Source organism: Phyllostomus discolor, chromosome 7, assembly GCF_004126475.2.
Source record: "Phyllostomus discolor isolate MPI-MPIP mPhyDis1 chromosome 7, mPhyDis1.pri.v3, whole genome shotgun sequence".
Taxonomy (NCBI): Eukaryota; Metazoa; Chordata; class Mammalia; order Chiroptera; family Phyllostomidae; genus Phyllostomus; species Phyllostomus discolor.
This window is the reverse complement of record NC_040909.2, coordinates 100,170,826-100,190,639: the sequence shown is the minus strand read 5'-3', so window position 1 is coordinate 100,190,639 and position 19,814 is coordinate 100,170,826. Positions and strand designations below refer to the sequence as shown.

Here is a 19,814-nt window from a genome sequence, read left to right as displayed (position 1 = left end):
GCTGGTGAGCCCAGACCCCTGGAGCCCTGAGCTCATCACTGGCCCCCCCACACTTCCAACCTGCTCTGTCCAGAACAAGTCAGTCAGGTGGAAATGAACGGCAGCTGAGGGTGGGAAGCTGCTGCGAAGGCTCAGAGCCCTGGGCGGAGGGCGTGGTGAAGAACTGCGATGGCTTTGCTGTCAGGCTCTTACATCGGCCACGGCTCTCTGACAAAGAGGACTCAATATCTGCCCTTTTGTAAATTTTCAAAGGCTAAAACTTTAAAAGACTGGGTAGGATGCACTTAGGTCTCCTATTTTGACAGTAAACTTAAAAGATTATTTTGAATATGTGTAAATGTGGAGGGTGATATTTATTTAAGACTGTTCTGCTAGGAGAAAAGTTGAAGTTTTTCACTGAAAGAAATATGTTAGACAGAAATTGGTAGCATGAGGATTCTTTCTTTCTTTTTTAAAGAAAAATGGTGTTTTCTTTTTCCATTAAGTGCCAAACTAAAATAAATTTATTACCTAGCAGTTTTGGGAAACTTTTTTTAAAAATTTATTTATTTTTTAGAGAGGGGAAGGGAGGAAGAAAGAGAGGGAGAGAAATATCAGTGTGTGCTTGCCTCTCATGTGCCCTGACTGGGAATGGAACTTGCAACCCTTTAGTTTGCAGGCCAGCACTCAATGTACTGAGCCACACCAGCCAGGGTGGTTTTGAGAAACTTTTAATGCACATTTATTTATAAATTGTGTGGCTGTAATACTGTACTAATAATATATTACCATATATTAATTATAAAACATAAAAACTAGATATTACAAGGGTATATAAAAGGTTGTTTTAAATAATGAGATCAAAGTAAATAAAGAATTTCAAATCCCTTTTCCTATCACCAGTGGATGGTAGTTTACTGCCTTGGGGTTGGCTCGTGTTAGGTAGAGATCACTAGTTTTAGCTTGTGCTGCAGTTTGGGGCCACAGACAGCCCCACCTCTAATCCTGGTCTACTTTTTCATGATGGCGTAACAGACACTAAGTGGAAAAAGAAAAGGTTAACACAAGATCCATCCCTACAAACTGAAAAATGAATTCCAGATCCAGAACTTATATCACTGATGATGTGCGCATAGATCATTTTTGTGTGTACCCTAATACTTAAGCTGTTTTTGCATCATAAATATTTTTGTTCACTGATGAAATTCTAGTACCACAAGAACAGTACCTGGCACAATAAATATTTGTTGCGTGAATATACTGTTTGTATTAACTAAGAGACTCTGTTGTTCTCTCAGTTTAATAGATTCACATTTTAAAAGAGAAAAATTATTTTATAATTTTGACATGGATACCTTCTCATTTAAAAGTTTCAAACAAGTTGTGAATGAAAGTGGTACTGATTCTTTAGTCACATGTGTGAGTTATGAGGTGATCCCCATCTCTCTCTGAATCTGAACAGTAGTAGTTAGCTGATAGCTGCCTGAAAAGTGTAAGTGGAGAACTCGTGGTTATCAGGTTTTGTGCTTGCACATGCCTCCCATTCACAATATAACTGGGGGTCTTTCCCTGTGTTGCAGTGATGATTCAAGAAGACTACCACAGTCAGAACCCGTACCACAATGCCGTGCACGCTGCAGACGTCACTCAGGCCATGCACTGTTACCTAAGAGAACCTAAGGTGAGGTGTGGACATTTACAGCAGGCAAAAATCCTAAGAAAGTTTCTTTGCTTTGCTTTTAAATACTTTTCCCTAAGTTAGTGATTTGGCTAAAAATCAGAAGTTTCCTTCACAAGAAAGCGATCTAGCTGGATCATGTTCCCAATGGACAGACCAGATCTGTCCAGAAGGTATCCAGCCATGTAATATGAAAAAATAAAAACATTAATTAAAGAAGAGACAAGAAACATTGTAGATAGGATGAAGCTTCAGTCCCCTTCAAAGTACACACCTTGGGACCTTTCACAGTTCTCCAAATCTCCATCAGCTGCCCCATCGTGTTTTCCTGAGTCTCGACGAGGGTCTGAAATCTCTTCCCTTTGAAAGGTGATTTTAGTTGTGGGAAAAGCCAGAAGTTGCAGGTGCCAAGTCTGGGCTGTAGAGGGGCTGAGTCACCTGGGTGATTTGATGTTTTGCCAAGAAATTCTGCATGAGATGTGAGGTGTGAGCAGGCACATTGTCATGATGAACCTGCCAATCACCAGTTGCCCATAGCTGCAGCCTTCTGAATCATCCATATAGTTTCTGGGAGGGATGTTCACACTAACACAAAATTTGATGCAGATTTGTTGCTCTACTCGCTCAGTCATTTCGAATGTGACTGCCACACAGTACACATGCTCACCCAATGGCATCTATGCCCCACTGACGCATTCCAGTCCACTCTCCTTGGCTGCCAGCTTACATTGATGTTGCGCAAACCAATTTCATTACATTAACAGTGGCTGGACTTTTTCTGGACAGACTTCATAAGTGCACACCTGGAGAATGGGTGACTGCTGAGAGACCAGGCGGGCAAGGCCACTCGAGGGCCAGGTAGTGGAACGTCGAGCACTGTTAGGATATGTGGCCCTTACACTAAGCTCTTGAGGATGGGGACAGGCCAGTCAGCTCAGAGCATGAAGAGGGAGCCACAGAAGGGAAAACCATTTTGGCTGTTGTATAAAAGTCAACACTTACTTTTCAGGCAAGAGCAGGAATGTGAATACCAGTCTGGAGCTGTTTCAGCGCTCCTTGAGAGAGCATTGGTGCCCTAAGCAAGGCAAACACTTTTGGGGAAGGAGGAAGGTAGATGGTTTGTAAGATCTCTTGGGGATCGGAATTACTAGGATACGGTGTCCCAGTGCCTTTGGGGAATGAAGCAGGAGTCAATGAAGACTGCCTTGGGCAGTTGAGTAGAAGGCGGAAGTCTTGTGTGAGAGAGTGCAGGAAAAGGAGCAAGTTTGCGAGCAGGGCTGGCAGAGATGGTGACTTCCGTTCTGAATATGTGGAGTGAAATGTATTTGTGCGATATCCGTGTGGATGTCTGTCGAGCAGAGAGTTGGGTAAAAGAATCTGAAGTATAGGAGAGAAATCAACTTTAGAACTTACTTTTCCCTTCATAGAACTTTTAACAATTCATTTGTTTCTTTTCATGTTTCTGTGTTTAATAATTCACTTCAATCTAAGATTGTTTGATGTCACACGTGATCATACATGAATTTCTTTTTAAAGTCTAATTCTAGATTATTGGATTCTCCCAGGATGGTACATGTCTGTTCTTCTGCCACATCCCCTCTGTTTTAGTTTTCATAAGAATATGACACTTTCGTGTATTGCTTAATAAACATCTCTACAGCCATGCCCACACGTTTCCATGTTGGGGAGGGGAGCTTGCTTCATGTGCATCGTGCTCATACCGTATGTCTCTGTCCTCTTGAGCAGTTAGCAGTGCTTTAAAAATCTATTTTTTAAATACTTCACAAATCCTGAAGAGGAAATTACTTTCTTCACCAACTTCCCCGCATTCATTGAGCTTCTCCATATACCACTTATGGGCAATACAAATATAAATAATAAATATTCTATGCTTTCAGGAAGCTCACAGTTTTCCAGGGCATTCAAGCCCTTAGGCAGTGGTTCTTTCATTTTTGTTTTTTTCCAGACTAAGATAACCTTGATACATGGGATGGAAAAAGATTCATTCTGGCATAGAAAGAAAATACTAAAATTTGAATCTAAATTTATTTATCTCATTTAAAAATTTTTCAATTTTCACATTTGTTCATGTGCAATGTATGTTAGTTCAATATCACAATCTGTAAGTGTACTGATACAGGTGATATATGCTCACATTTCTTTTTACTGCTAGGGCACAGGACCATACAAGTTCAGAGAGCATTGACCGAATGTGACCTAAGTAAAAGCATATTCTCCCGACTTTTTTATGGCCAGACCTGTGGAGTGCAGTAGGAACACAGATGTTGCTGGGGAAGGGGCTACAGGCCGAGAACAGGGGGTAAGCGGGAAGTCAGTGGAGTTGGGCCTCAGAAGATGAGAAGAAGCTGGCCAGGAAACGAGAAGTGACTTATGAAAAGCAGGCGATAGATCTGTCAAGGTGATCATTTCTTATCCAAGTAAAAGTAATAATGATTATTGGGAGTAAAAGGTATAATTAACATTGGTTTTTCTGACGTGAATACATTGTGTACACTGTTCTGCACGTACACATCCACTGGGAGAGGATTTTATTAGACTCGACATAGATTTCTGCTGTCTGATTATTCAGTAGCCTCCTTAAACATTAGGACCTCAGAAATAACCTTGCATTTTAGATTCTTAACTGAAATCCAATAAACAATTTGTGATAAATAAACACCCTCACTTGTAGGTCTTCTGCTGTATTGCACGCTTAAAAATTTGTTAAAAGGGTAGATCTCATGTTAAGTGCTCTTATTGTAATAAAACACATTTTTAAATCTCATAGGTCTTCTCTGTTTGGTAATGGCTAGGGATAAATAAAAATACATGAACCTGTGTTTATTGTTTTACAACTATCTTTCTCAAAAAGGTGGCTTATACTTTAACTGCCCTTGTACCTAAGCTTGTTTGGAATGAAGCAGGGCAAGGATGAGCTCTGTAAACTCCTGTGGGCAGGGCCACTGTCACATCGAGCCCACCCCCAGTGCCGTGATGAGGGCAGTCCGGCAGGGGCTTGGTGGCCTTAATGAACAGTCTGAAAACACAACATGGGAAGCACTGTCAACACTGCCATTTGGGACTAATTCAAAGCTATTGTCATGGGATAGAGTTGATTTCAAATATGTGTGTGATTAATTATCCTTTCGTCAATTTTAGCTTGCCAACTCTGTGACTCCTTGGGATGTCTTGCTGAGCTTAATTGCAGCTGCAACTCATGATCTGGATCATCCAGGTGTTAATCAACCTTTCCTTATTAAAACTAACCATTACTTGGCAACTTTATACAAGGTTAGTGCAGCTTTATCATCACAGTTTAATATTCTTTCATTCCTAAAAATGTTTCATGTTTTTAAGAAGTGAAAATGGTTAACAAATTCTCAGTGAATGTTAGAATTTTAACCAGATTAATATTACTCTCAAATAATTCTTTATGTTCAAAAAAGAGATTTATTACCATTAGTAATTCAGATATGCTTTTTCTCTCCTTTTTTTTTTTTTGGTAGAATACCTCAGTACTGGAAAATCACCACTGGAGATCCGCAGTGGGATTATTGAGAGAATCTGGTTTATTCTCACATATGTCATTAGAAAGCAGGTAGGTTGGATCCAGACAAATTTAATTTGCTGTGAACTATGAAAATTAAGTTGACAAAACAATTTTGTAAAGTTTTAAAGTTATGATGTTTGGGTGTTCCACAATTTTCAGTTTTAAATTCAATGGGTAAATTATTTTATTTTACAAATTAACATCAAAATTTTAGTGATTTAAACCTATTCTACAATACAGTTAGTAGTATATTTTTTAGTGAATTATTATGAAAGATCACCCTATAGATTTGAGTACTGTTAAATTCACTCCAAATACACAATGGTTCGGTCACAGTTTGCTGCTTATTATATAAATAGTATTACATATTTCCATTTTATGCTAATTTGAATAAAACCTTAAGTTCTAGGTATAAATGGAATAGAAAGTAAACATGCTCTATAATAAACAGATGCATTAAAAAGCCTGTCTTGGGCCCTTGCCGTTGTGGCTCAGTTAGTTGGAGTGTCATCCCATACACCTAAAGGTTATGGATCTAATCCCTGGCCAGGGCATTTATGGGAGGCAGCCAATGGCTGTTTCTATCTCACATCGATGTCTCTGTCTCTCTCTCTCTCTCTCTCTCTCTAAAATCAATAAACATATTTAAAAAACAAAACAAAAATCTATTTTACAAAGTTTCAAAACTGATAAGTAAAAATAATGCTTTGTATCCTTGATAGCATAGTTCTGAAGTCCCTTCTGGAGCTCCAGGAAAGAAGAGAAAATACTAATTTTGTGGAGTAGATCATTTATGGTTAAGCAGGCCACTTGAAAGCCTAATAAAAAGCATTAATATAAATGAGTCCACTGTCCATAAACAGAGGTTTTAATAATGAATGTCTCACAGAGAGAAGATGCACTTAAGAAAACCATGAAAATGGTTACATAAACCAAGTAATTCTAGAAAAAAGGTGAGGAATAAAAAAATGTTTGGGTGGTCCTGCCAGATAGCTCAGTGGTTAGAAGGTTGTCCAGATACACCAAGGTTGTGGGTTCGAGCTCTGGTCAGGGTAGTTAAAAGAATCAATCAGTGAATGCATAAGTAAGTGGAACAACAAATCGATGTTTCTCTCTCTGTCTCTCTTGAATCAATAAATAAAAACTAAATATGTTTGGGTATTAAAATTTAAGTTACTATCATGGTTTTCTCCTTTTTCCCCATTCATGAGTTGAAAATTTAAGTGTTTTGTGTAATGACCATAAGAAAAAAGCAGGACTTTTTTTATTTTTTAAAAATCTGTATTCATGGATACCATTTGAGGTCATGACAATACTTCTGTTAAGTAAACTTATTTCTTACTGAGTACAAATATAAAAATTGCTTAAGCCATACGGTGTTTGTACATAGACATTATCTTGTCCTTGATTAACATAGATTAAAACATTAGCTTTGGCCCTGGCTGGTGTAGCTCAGTGGATTGAGCGCTGGCCTTTGAACCAAAGCGTCACTGGTTCAATTCCCAGTCAGGGCACATGCCTGGGTTGCAGGCCAGGTCCCCAGTAGTGGGGTGCGAGAGGCAACCACACATTGATGTTTCTCTCCCTCTCTTTCTCCTTCCCTTCTCCTCTCTCTAAAAATAAATAAATAAAATCTTTTAAAAAATGTTGGCTATGTTATTCCCTTTTTATCATGTTTTGCATTTGATGATTAACCCTGTTAAATTCTCTGATTTAATATAAGTAAAAACTGAAAATAAGGAACACTATATAACAGCATTCTTTTGTTTTATGTTTTTCCTGAAATGTTCAATATTGGGAGCCTTTTAACATATTGACAGCTCTTTACCCATCATTGTATGAAGATAATGTTTTCTGTGGCCCACTGGAACAAAAGGCAGGGATTTTTTTTTTTTTTAGGTTTATTTCTCTTACTTGTCTTGAGACAGTTTTTTTTAAATATCATGTATTTTTTATTTATATAAGCATGCCTCACCTTTTACCTTCCAGAAAATTTGGGTAGTCATTTCGATAGTTGATTGGTTCTTAAATATACGTATACAACTCTGTACAACTATTAAACTACATATACAGCCATATACAACTGTTGGACTATATATATTTGAATCTAAACTTTCTTAACCATTTGGTGGAATTTTATCAGGATTTAATAAGGCATCTTAGTCAAAACGTCTACAGGAATCAGTCATTGGCTCTTTTTCCTCCATTTGAAACTTCCTTCTACCTTTCAGATCTCAGGCACCAAAAAGGAAAGCAAAGTTTGTTTACCCCCAACACATCCCAGCAAAGAATTTTCTCAAAAATATACCAATTTTATGTATTTTTTATTTTAGACAAATAATTACACTTTGGCTAGAAAAATAAAGGCACTCTTACCTTCACCTGAGGACATGCTTATTGATTTTAGAGACAAGGGGAAGGAGAGAGACAGGGAGAGAAACAGTGATCGTGTGCCCGACTCATGGGCCCTGACTAGGGACTGAACCTATAACCTAGATATGCATCCTGACCAGGGACCGAACCTGCAGTCTTTTGGTGTACAGGATGATAGATAATCCAACCAACTGAGCCACTCTGACCAGGGCAATAAAAGTGCTTTTTGGGATGTTTGTGTATTGGTATTTTTCTACAAACTTTCTTGGTTTTAGTTTTGATTCTTTTAGAGGGTTTTTTTTTTTGACACATTCTTTAAAATTAATTTTTTGTGATTAAAAGTTGAATGGCAGTTAGAATATATTAGTTCTTCCACCTCTTCCATTTAAAATAGGATATCAGCTTGGCAGCTTTTTCTGTGTGTGAATAGCTTGAAGAACTATTAGGGCTCTATGAAGCTTCTGAATGTTAAGTTTAAGAAAAAAATAAAAAAGTAACTGCTTAATTGAAAGTCTTGTATTTTCTATATTTTTCCAACTCCAGGAAACAAATGGAGACTCAGATAGGTGCTTTGATACTTGCCACAGACATCAGTCGCCAAAACGAGTATCTGTCATTGTTCAGGTCCCATTTGGATAGAGGTGACTTATGCCTGGAAGATGCCAGACATAGGCATTTGGTTTTGCAGGTAAAATGGGTTCTATTTCTAGGGTAAATTTTATGTGACTAATAGGATAAAAATGAAATACTCTAGTGTAGTGATGGGAGTGGCTAAACCTTGAGAAAGCTAGGGTCTCCTTCCTGAGGGAGAGCCCACCCCTGAGGAGAACGCTGTTGCTTTTGCATTATTCACACTTGAGATTTCTAACAAAAACAGTTTTTGCAAGATTAGGGTGCCATCAACTAACAGCATTTTATTTTAGTTAAATTCCCACATCTAAAAAAATGATAGAATTGGTTTATTTCTTTGTAGCATTATGGTTAATCCAGGACTTGTGCTAAGCTATATAATCAGGTTTCCAGTCTTGCGGCATTTCTGGAGAAATGGTAGACCTAATAGAATCATGAAATTAATATAAAAAATGAATTTTCCGTTGCATCATTTTCTTTTTTAAAAAGGTATTCTTTTTGCCACTGTTAAAGTAGATTTAAACTTAGTACCACTGAAATTTTACTTTTTTTCTTAAAACAATTTTAATATTTTGCTTGCTAGATGGCTTTGAAATGTGCTGATATTTGTAACCCCTGTCGGACCTGGGAATTGAGCAAGCAGTGGAGTGAAAAAGTAACCGAGGAATTCTTCCATCAAGGCAAGTTCCAGAATTGAGTGCCAATTAATCTGCCCAATTCATATTTTAAGCATCATATGAATAGAGTAACTCACACATTTATAGGAGTCTAGTGTTAGATATTGATGTCTTTAGTGGCAGTTTACCGTAGATGTGCACATATCCAGTGATGTATAATTGAGCATCTGTTTTGAAAATTAGAGGTTTCTTGAAATCATCAGGTGTGTGTGCACGCATTTATGAATAGACATGGATCAGCTGGGACATTCAGCTGACTAGAAGGATTTCCCTGACCTTGCCCTCCTTGTCCTGTGTGGGGGGCATGGCCACACAAACACCTAAGACGTTTTTGTGACTTAAAGCCAGGAGCCAAGGATCTTCATTTTGTGCACCTTCCTTTTTAAGATTTAAATTAAAATGCTCACGGTATTGAGGTAAAACACCTAGTAAAAGTTTTCCACCTCCTCCATTTAAAATAGGATATCAGCTTGGCAGCTTTTTCTGTGTGTGAATAACTTAAAGAACTAATTTAGAAGCTTTCCTCTCATGAGAATTAAATATGGTACCTTTTTCCTAAGGAGTCTACAGGTAAGATGAAGACTTTGATTATATACTTAACCAATAGGTATGTTCCACATTAATAGTTCTGTCTCTCTGTGTTTTTACGCCCAGGAGATATAGAGAAGAAGTATCAGCTGGGTGTGAGTCCGTTTTGTGATCGTCAGACTGAGTCTATTGCCAACATCCAGATTGGTAACTATACGTACATACAGCCTGACTAACAACATGCCACTGATTTCAACTTTGTCGAGAAAGAGGGATTATACATTTGAAATATAAAGTATTAAAATTATGCTCATTTCTATTTTTTAAGGAATTAAAAATTTTAACCTTGTTTTTCCTTTTTTTAGTTCTTACAATTTACTCTCATTTGACTTTAGGTCGTAAAAAGCATAATTCTTTCAGAGCATGTAACAGTGACTTTGTTTTTGTGGTAAAACTGAACAGTATTTCCCTATGTGGGAGCTTCTATGCATAATTCTAGGACTGCCATTTTAACATGAAAAAGTGACCACTGAGCATGAATGTGTATGAAGACCAGTTTCCACTGTTGTTTACTCTTATTGCCGACTCTTTGCTGAGTGTGACTCCTGCACATCTTGCACAGGCCTCTTGAATTGTCTGGCCTCGAATTGTCTCCCCAGCAATTTGCCCTCATTTACCTGGAGCAGCTTGGGACCCGTCGGCATTCTGCAAGTCCGCGCTGCTCCTTCACCCTCTGTGCCTCGCCAGTCCTCCCCTTCTGCCTCGTAGACTCCTTTTGCTTGTCATGCCCTCCCGAAGCCACCTTCCACTCTCTCCAGGCACTTAGTCCTCTCCTGGCTCCAAGGTCCCTTCTGGCCCCAGAGATGTATCCCTGAAGTCAGTGCTGCGCCTGGGAGCAGCAGGCACTTGAGAACCACTGGTTGAGTGAACTGTACCAGGGAGAGAAAGCATAATGAAGTTGCTGTGATGGGAGGCTGTGCAGCTTGTTGCAGAAGAGCCCAGGAAACACTGACAAGGGCTGAGTGTGTGGGGGCTTGAGTGTAAAGTGGGGGACAGTGGGGAGTGACTTGGCAAGGAATCGAGGGATGACTGTTATTTTTGTAGCTGGTGTTGAGCAGAACCTTTGAGAATTGGATGGAACATAGCGAGATGTGCACACAAACTCCAGAAAGATGAAGTTCTAGAAATTCAGAAGGTAGTACAATACTGTGGCATAATACTCTGAAAAGAGGCCTGTGCTGTAGGTTCAGAAATTCAGAAACAGAATTCTTACTGTAATCGCAAAAAGAAATGCATGTGGAAGACAGGGGTGGTCACTGCCCTGACTGCAGAGGGGTGCACGGGGAAATGTCAGACGGGGAGAGGGTGACACAGACCTGTAGAAACGGTTCGAGGGACCGGGATCTCCCTAGACTGGCCGGGAAAGCTGCTGAGGTTCACAGAAGGATAAGACGTGACGTAGAGGTACTCTGCCCTGATCTTCAAGTGTCAAAGAACAGATTAAGTATAGACAAAAGGGAATTGAAGCTTGGTGAAAGCGTAGTAAACTCATTCCAGCTACTTTAAATGTCTTTGCCTGAGCAAATTGCTCCCTAGATTAATGGGAGGACTTGCAAGTGAGGTTTTTTTTAAATTGCAGTATTTAAAATGGAAATCTAGAAGCTAGATGCCTTAAACTGTTCACCTCAGTCTGTGTGTCTTGTCAGTGTTGGAAAGTTCTAGAATGGATTATCAGAAGGCCATGATAATAGTTGCATCTACTGATCCTCACAACCAAGTACTGCTGGTATTCTCTTTATCAGATAGTTTGTCCAGTTACAGTTAACAGGTGTTGGTCTTTCTGATATCAAATCACAGGTAAAAGGGAGTTGGAAGGGTTCTGTTTCTAGGGCAAATCATGCAATGGTTAGAATATCGTCTTGCTGAGCAGTGATTACTCAGAGCCAGCAGAGTAAGTAGGGGTCATGTTTATTGATTCATTTTTTTAAAGAAGGGAAGGAGAGACTTGGAGTTTCTCCTTCGGAGACTCGGGAGGAGGAGTTTGTTGTTGTTCTTATTTATTCATTCATTGGTTGTACTTGTATGTGCCCAGAGCAGTGATGGGACCTGCAACCTTGGCATAACGGACACCATTCTAACCAACTGAGCTGCTCTGCCAGGGCAAAGTCATGTTTAATTAACATTTTCCTTCTTTGATGGGAGTACTAGTTTTGTTGAACAAGAGCATCACACATTGGTAAGAGCGAGGCGGTTGGCCAGGCGCTGGGACCTGTGGTGGGGAGCTCAGGCTCAGGGGCTGGTGTGGCTCAGCGGATCCACAGGGCGTCGGGCAGCCGTTGGAGCCCCTCCCCTGCAGCGGGTGCTGTGCGGCTCTGACCATGGCCCCAGCCTATTTATTTTGTCAGGTACCTAAGACCTAAAAGACATTTTAGGTTAACATAGAGCCAGAAGTGATAGTTAATTTGTTAGATGTTAGAGGCAGGAACAGTGGGAGAATCAAATAAGAGGAGTCACATGAAACAGCGATAATGAGGTTCTGCATTTGGGTACAAAACTCCAGCCACTCATGCTTTAGTTGTGGCACCTAGAAAAGCCAGGACTTGGGTGGCTGGTCCAGCCTGGCATTGGTGTGGGGATGGCTTCCAAGGAGCTGCTGCGTTCGACTGCCCTAATGATATTTTTCTGTGTTTGTCCACCTCGCCGGAGTGTGGATCTGTCCCTGGCCACCCTAGAACAGTGCTGGCATGTAGTAGGTTCTCAGCTAATGCGTGTGGAGGTGATGGAAGAAATGGAAGAAAGCGTTATGACTTCTGATGTCCTAACTACTGTTTCAGGTTCCATAGTTTGTACACTTAGAAACCCCAGCCGTCAGACCATGGGTGACCACTGACTGCAAGAAGCGGCACCGACTGCTTTCATTGCAGCGAGTGTGTCGGCCGAGTGGAAGCTGTGTCGTCTGTGGTCACCATGAGCTTTTGTTGCAAAGAAAAGGTTTTGGAGATGATGAAATTCTAGAAACTACTTTATACAACCAGTGATAGAATTTGAGTGTACATTTTTCCTGCCTCTGACAGATCAAAAGTTAGGAAGATAACATCGTTTCTCTTAATATATATATATATATATATATATGATTTCATTGGTGAGGTATTTTCTATGAGGCTTCTGTCCACTCTGTGTAAGATACTTTCTGATGTTAAATCAGATATAATGTGCCCTTGAGGGCTGCATAACGATGCACACAGTCCTGAAATTACTCCTTTTTCTTTTCTCTGAATTAAGGCAGATCAGTAGATGAGTCGTTTATAAAGTAGGACCCTGGTACACTTCTGATGTTCACATTAATAGTTGTTTCAACTAATTTCTGGTCTGTTGAAACTCATTTTTGTCAGGAGTTTTGGCTTACAAATTTCGAGTTAAATAAAATGGCTTACTATGGTCATGACCAGGTGTGAAGATTACGATCCCCGAGGGTGCAGAGAGGGACATCACCCCAGCTTCTCTTCAATACAGACGTGCCCCCACAGTCCTGGGGTAGACCGCCTTTTAGCCTCCAGCTGCCTCATTGGAACTCTCTCTCAAATTTTTGTTACGCACTGCTGTCCTCGGAGTCGATACGGTCACTGTGTGTTTGTTTAAATAAAAGGACATGGTTGTGCAGCGGAGAGGAATGATCAGAAAAGATTTGAGGTGTTTGTCAGCACACCTGGAAGTTATTTAAGAAATAGTCTTCAGAGAAGATATTTGTAAATGTACATCCACATTAGAATCTTTAGAAAAATAAGGTTTAGGTAATTTTGGAATAGGACTTGAGAGTAAACACTGTACAGACATTTTAAAGTTTCAGAACATATGTTGATACCATTTTTCTCTTATTTCCTTAAGGTTTTATGACCTACCTAGTGGAGCCTTTGTTCACGGAATGGGCCAGGTTTTCCGATACCAGGCTGTCCCAGACAATGCTCGGACATGTGGGGCTGAATAAAGCCAGTTGGAAGGGACTGCAGAGAGAACAGTCCAGCAGTGAGGACACGGAAGCTACATTTGAGGAGTTGAACTCACAGTTATTACCTCAGGAAAACCGGTTATCATAACTGCAGAGTCAGTGTGGCAGCCTGCCTCTGGGAGGCTCTCGGAAATGTGAAATGGGGGCTTGAGGTGAGAGAACTTACTCTTGACCGCCAAGGTTTCCGAGTGAATGATGCCAGCATTATTTATGTCCAGGATTTCCTCTGTTGGATCATTTGAACCCACTTTTTAATTATAAGACCTGAACATACAGCAATATGGATTTGGCTCTCACGTGAAACCTTGCGTCTGCAAAGCCCAGCAGGAGCGAATCTGGAAGGAATAACAAAAGAAGTTGTGTGGAGTGCCACGTGCTTCTCGAAGCATTTATTCTTCGAACCATGAAACTTGAACTGAATCTTTCAGCAGAAATCTCTTGGAATTGAACCAGTCCGATGCAACATTGTGTATCTGCACCTTCCACTAAGTTCTTGCTGAGAGATTGGGAATGTGAAGTGCCCAGCCTCTGCTGCCTCTGGCAAGACTCGATGTTTACAAACCAACTCTGAGATACTGCTTCTGAATTTGCCTTGGAGCACAATAGTGAAGGAACCACTAAGAGTTTTATAGATCAAACTTCAAACTGCAGCTCCTTCCCCCTGGTTTGCCTTTTTTCTTCTTTGGATGCCACCAAAGCCTCCCCTTTGCTATAGTTTGATTTTGTGCACTGGAAGCTGTGCATTGTCCTAGAGTACCGCCAAGCTTTCCCTCCAGTGCTGTTCGGCAGTGCGGTTTTTTTAACTCTTAGTTTTTAATTTGGGGTGGGAGGGGAAGAACACCAATGTCCTAGCTGTATTATGATTCTGCAGTGGAGACATTGCATGTTGTTTTCACTACTGTACACTTGACCTGCACATGCAAGAAAAGGTGGAATGTTTAAAACACCATAATCAGCTCAGGGTATTTGCCAATCTGAAATAAAGTGGGATGGGGAAGTGTGTCCTTCAAAGCAAGGGTACTAAAGTCCCTTTCGCTGCAGTGTGTGAGAGGTATGTTGTGTGTGAGTGGCCGGATGTGTGTTTGTGTGCATGTTTGTGCATGTGTGACTGTGCATGTGTTCTATTTATCCATGTGGGAAAGGATTGGATATGTAAGCTTTTATTTATTACTTTGGAATGTGACGTAATGAGCAGCCACACTCGGGGGAGGGAAGGTGGGTAAGCTGTAACAGATGCTCCAGTTGCCTTAAAACTATGCACAAAGCTAAGTGACCAAACTTCTTGTTTTGATTTGAAAAAAGTACATTGTTTCCTTGTCTCCCTCCCTCCCCGTCCCCTGCCTTTTGATGAAACGACACCCTTTGATGGGCCTTTTGATGTGAACAGATGTTTTGTAGGACAAAATCTAAGGACTAATTTTAAACTTAAAACGTTCCACTTTTGTAATTTGTTTTAAATTGTTTTATGTATAGTAAGCACAACTGTAATCTAGTTTTAAGAGAAACCAGTGCTTTCCTTTTAGTTCAGTTGTATTTCCCTTGTTACTGTAAAAGACTGTTTATTAATTATGTTTACAGTTTGTTGCAACAGCCATTTTCTTGGGAGAAAGCTTGAGTGTAAAGCCATTTGTAAAAGGCTTTGCCATACTCATTTTAATATGTGCCTGTTGCTGTTAACTTTTGATAAATAAAAACCTATCTTTTCACATTTTTATCTTTGATATTTACCTTATAGTTAATCCTTTGGAAATCATAATGCTAAGTTTCTAGGAAATCAAAGATGTAGCCTTTTGGCTGTAGCATTCACTTACAGATATGTATTCAGGCAAAGCTGGGTGCAGGCACAATCCTTTGGGGTGCTCTGCACCTCACCAGCGAGCAGGCTGACCCCCTGGTTACGTAGTTTGCTCAAAGGTGAGCTTTGAGCCCAGGCCTTTCGACCCCACAGCCTTTTGTTCCCATAGTTGTAAATTGCACACGACTCAGTACCTCTTACAAGTACTAGGGTACTGTTTGTATTGGCCTTTTTAAAAAAGTAATAAGAAATGGCCATTTAATCTACTTGATTGATACTGGTGTAATAAAGGTGCCACTGGGCCTGTTCTGTATCTTCCCAACTCCAACTCATTAGAAGGGATGCAGTGCAGACTTTAAAATTAAACATTGTCATTATCGGCATAGAAGAGTGACGTCCAATAGAAATGTAATGCTAGCCACGAAAGTGATTCTCAATTTACCAGTAGCCACATTTAAAAAAGGACAATGCCATTTATTACAATATATGTGTGTGTGTGTGTGTACATATATATACATATATATATATACACACTTTATCATTTCAATATGTAGTCATTATAAAAAGCAATTGAGATGTTTAAATTATTTTCTTGGTACAAGTCTTTGGAAGGTGGTATGTATTTTACACTTACAACACATCTCAAGTCATACTGGCCACATTTCAACTGCCAGTATCCACATGTGGCTCGTGGCTACCATACTGGACAGTGTGGGTACAGAAGTCTGATGGTAGTGGAGCTGAGTGTTCCTGGGGGAAGTCAGCTGCCCCTTATACGAGGTGGCTTCACTTTGGCAAATTGGATAAAAATCTTTGCATAGACCAAGTGAGCTTCATAGACCAAGGGTGTCAGCCCACGGAGAGTGGAATGATCTCATAGGAAACTCACATTAGCAACATTCACAGTAACTGATGTTTTTGAAAAGTGTTAATATTTAAATTTACAATGGGAAATGTAACTATCAATCATTCTCTCCCTTTAGGCAGATCTTGGCAGATCTTCAGCTGGTTACTTGGTGAGCGTGGAGTCTGAGCAAGGGAAGCAAGTTGCCTCATGCGTCCATCTCCCCGTGGGCCATACCTGCTGATACTCATGTTTGTGGAGCAGGGCTCCCTCTTCCCACGGACGATGCTAGAGGGTCTCTGCCAGTAGCTGCTTCTCCACATCAGCTTCTGAGAGGCACTTCCAGTAGATATGTCAGTACCTTCAGCCTTGTCTCGTTTGGACTGGCCTGGGCTCCATCTGCCTCTGTCTGATGGATTGCTTCTGCTCTGATCCACTATGTTTCTTATCGATAGTCAAAGGATTGTCTTATTTCCATTCTCAGGGGGGAGACTCCTCAGGTTGCTCCCATTTCCTGCCTAACACGTATAACACACCCATTGAACTGTTTTGATTTTTTGTTACATATATGTGGGAATCACTGTCTGTAGCTTTTTAAATATGACCTATATGAGGGGGACCCAAAAAAACAGAATTTATTTATAAAAAATTGTGTATTCTTACATGCTTAAACCTCAGTCACCTTCAAAGTACTCTCCATTTGATGCAGTACACCTATCAAGACTCTTTTCCCCCTGCTGAAAACTTTTTGAACTTGTCAATTTTGATGTCTTTTTGTGCTTTTGCCATTTTTTGTTTCATTTCTTCCACATTGACAAAACATTTCCCTTTGAGGGCTTTTTTCATTCAGGAAACAAAAAGTCACTTGGGGTGAGATTGGGTGAATAAAAGAGGGTAGGGAGCTGGGGTCATGTGGTTTTTGGTCAAAAACTGAACACTTAGCATGGTGTGGGCAGGTGTGCTCATCTATCACCCATCATGAAACAGGCAAACACTTTGAAAGTCTTCAAAAAAAAATTCAGTGAAGCTCAACGCAGCCTCTCAACAATGCCAGCTGGTATGTTGACACAGATGGATTCCTAGGACACTCACCTAGTGGGGGAAGCCTGTACTACAAGGGGCCTGCCCTCCAGAGAGAATTCTAGTTTTTGTTGGGTCCCCTACCTCATATTCCTTGAACTTATTTTTTAGAAATATTTGAGGAAACTTAAATAATTTAGAAGACCACATTTAAAATAAGTAATTAAGTATATTAATGGAACAGAATGCAAAATTTTTAAAGATACAACGGGAGACTTCAAAGAATTGTTGAGCATGAGCAGCCCATTGGAGCTGTAGACCCAACTCTTCAGTCATCGGGGGTTATCTCCTGTGCTTGGGCCTAAAGGTCCTTGGAGAGAGAATTTTGGCAAGCCTTAACTTAATGAAAAAAAATCTGGTTCCTGGTCAATATTTGTAACTCTGTAAATGATGGTTCACACCGACTCTATGTATAAAATAAGTAAATATTTTGTCCTTTGCAAATCTGGGAAATATATTTGTACCTGACATACAGGTTTAGAGGTGCTAGTAATTCTTTGAAGATTCCTATAACAGTCTTTTTCCAAAATGTTTTCTTGGCTCTTAAAGCTTTCAGTTTTCTTAATACTTTCACATCAGAGGTTTACAATGTTTTCATGTATACTTTTTAAAATGTATATTTTGTTTAAATCCCCACCCAATCAGTATCTTCTGCTTGGGAAAATATATGACTGATAGCCACTATGCATTCAGTAATGATTTTAAATAAAGGTGCGTATTAAAACACCATAGTGTAAGCATACATTTGAAGCGTAAGATTGTACAGATATGTGCAAAACTTAGTCTGAGCCATTACTTGCTAAGGATCTGCAGACAATCTGTCTTTTGGAAGACTCCTCATGGTCCATGGTGGAATGGCCATTCATGGGGTGAGCTGACTGGTGGGGTGAGGAGGGGACGCAGGTCTCCTTGTCTCATTCTCAGCATAGACTAGTATAAACTGGGCCATCAATAAGTGGTTGTTGAACAAGTAACTTGGTGTTTTAATTATGTTTTCCTTTTTAGCTGTCTATCATTAAGAGAAATTATACTGAAACTAGTCTGTTTATGCTGAAGTTATGTGGTAAGCAATATCTGAGTTCCTGTTGTGTGCAGAGCACTGCACTGGATGTAATAAAGGTATTAAAAATTTCAAGACATGGTCTCTGTTTTCAAAATGTTTGGGTGACCACATGATGTGTGAAGTGTTTGTTATTCAATATGGCAGGCTTCCATATTGTACACAATAAATGCAAGGTGTTGGGGTGCTTAGAACGAATGGTTAAGTTCATTAATTCTCTTCCATGTTGTCAGCTGTGTTCCCAGTGCTTTCTAATGCATTTTTCATTTACTGAATTCTTCAGCTCCAGATTTTGCTTCTTTGTTGTTTCAGTCTTTTTGGTTAAGTGCTCCTATTCTTTAATTTTATCCCTGAGCCACTGAACTGCCTTTCTGAGGTTTCTTGGATCTCATTTTTTCATGACTGATTTTGAATGCTCCATCATTTAGATCAGTCTCCCATGATTTTGAGTTTATGAAGAGTTGTCATTTTCTTTGTGTTACTTTGGTTGTTCATGTGATTGATGTGTTGGTGCATTTGAAGTAGTGAGCACCCTATTTCATGATGACACTTAGGGGTCTTTCATTCATTTTTCAGTAGATGTGCTCTGTGGAGGACAAGTTTCTCTTACCTGTGCTACTTGCACCCCAGCAGTGATGGTGGGGTGCCCCTGCTGTGCCTGGGTCTCAGGGCACCACCGCTACAGTGGGAGAATATGGCGAGTGGGGTTCCCCCAGGTTTAGTAGGGTAACTGGGTAGGTTACTCTACCTGGGCCATCATGGAGGGTCTGCACTCCAATCCAACTCCTCCACCTCTGCCGTGTTAGCTGGGGCTGTCCTTCCCACCATCCTGCCTCCCCTATGTAGTAATGTGTGGACCTCTCAGGCGTGTTAGTGCTGAGCAGAGGAAACTTCATTGGGTTACAGATGTCCAAATAGGTGTAGATTTAAGGGGAGATACAAAGGGCTCATCACCATGATGCTAAAACTTTGAGATTCTTCAGCATAAATACGCTCGAGTTTAATGTTGAGCCATAAAGAATCGGAAGGCTACATGATATCCCAATTCCCTTATTCTAGCTGAAATTCATGTTATGTATACCTAAACTTTTCAAAGGCAGTAGTATTCTTGGCTGTTGGAAGCAGGACCTGCAGTCCGGTCATTGAGATGCAGCTCATTACTGCATCTGCCTACTATACCCACGCTCCTCCTCCTGGTGTCTTCTCTACTTTGCGCTTTCTGCTTAGAAAGGCAGCATAGTGTGGTGTTGCTTTTAGAAGTGTTATCTTTACAGTTAGACCTCAGTTTGGGTCTTTTGTCATTTATTAGTTGTGGGTCGTTGGGCAAGTTACCTAATCTTTTGAGGGGCTTCCTGAACTGTAAAATGTGTTTCTTAAAAGTGAAATAATGTATTGACACACAGGTACATGCCAAATCGATGGCCTAATTCATTTCCTCATAATCTGTCGAGTATAAACTGCTCAGGGGGTACAGTTGTACCTCCTGCCATTCTTAGTTGAGCTCCAGGTACCAGCTGCTCCCCTTTGTCCGGGTTTTCTGTTCAAATTCCGAGGGAAACTCTCATGGGACCTGCTTATCAAGGCAGTATCCTTGGTCACCGACCAGTCTGAGCA

General features: G+C 40.3%; 1 protein-coding gene across 5 annotated transcripts in view; it reads left to right on the top strand.

Moving 5' to 3' along the window:
- The window catches only part of PDE7A (phosphodiesterase 7A), a 114,624-nt gene extending 97,890 nt beyond the window's left edge, over positions 1 to 16,734 (top strand). For 4 of the 5 annotated variants that reach the window (XM_036031164.1, XM_036031165.1, XM_028533624.2 and 1 more), the window contains 7 exons: positions 1,560 to 1,660; positions 4,817 to 4,948; positions 5,164 to 5,255; positions 8,124 to 8,268; positions 8,794 to 8,890; positions 9,542 to 9,622; positions 13,301 to 15,135. In XM_036031164.1, the coding sequence (XP_035887057.1) occupies positions 1,560 to 1,660; positions 4,817 to 4,948; positions 5,164 to 5,255; positions 8,124 to 8,268; positions 8,794 to 8,890; positions 9,542 to 9,622; positions 13,301 to 13,509 (857 nt within the window). In that variant the 3' untranslated portion in view covers positions 13,510 to 15,135. Of the gene's footprint in view, positions 1 to 1,559; positions 1,661 to 4,816; positions 4,949 to 5,163; positions 5,256 to 8,123; positions 8,269 to 8,793; positions 8,891 to 9,541; positions 9,623 to 13,300; positions 15,136 to 16,199 lie in introns of those variants that run through there. The other variant, XR_004904367.1, reaches the window with a different exon arrangement.
- The last annotated feature ends 3,080 nt before the right edge of the window (positions 16,735 to 19,814 follow it).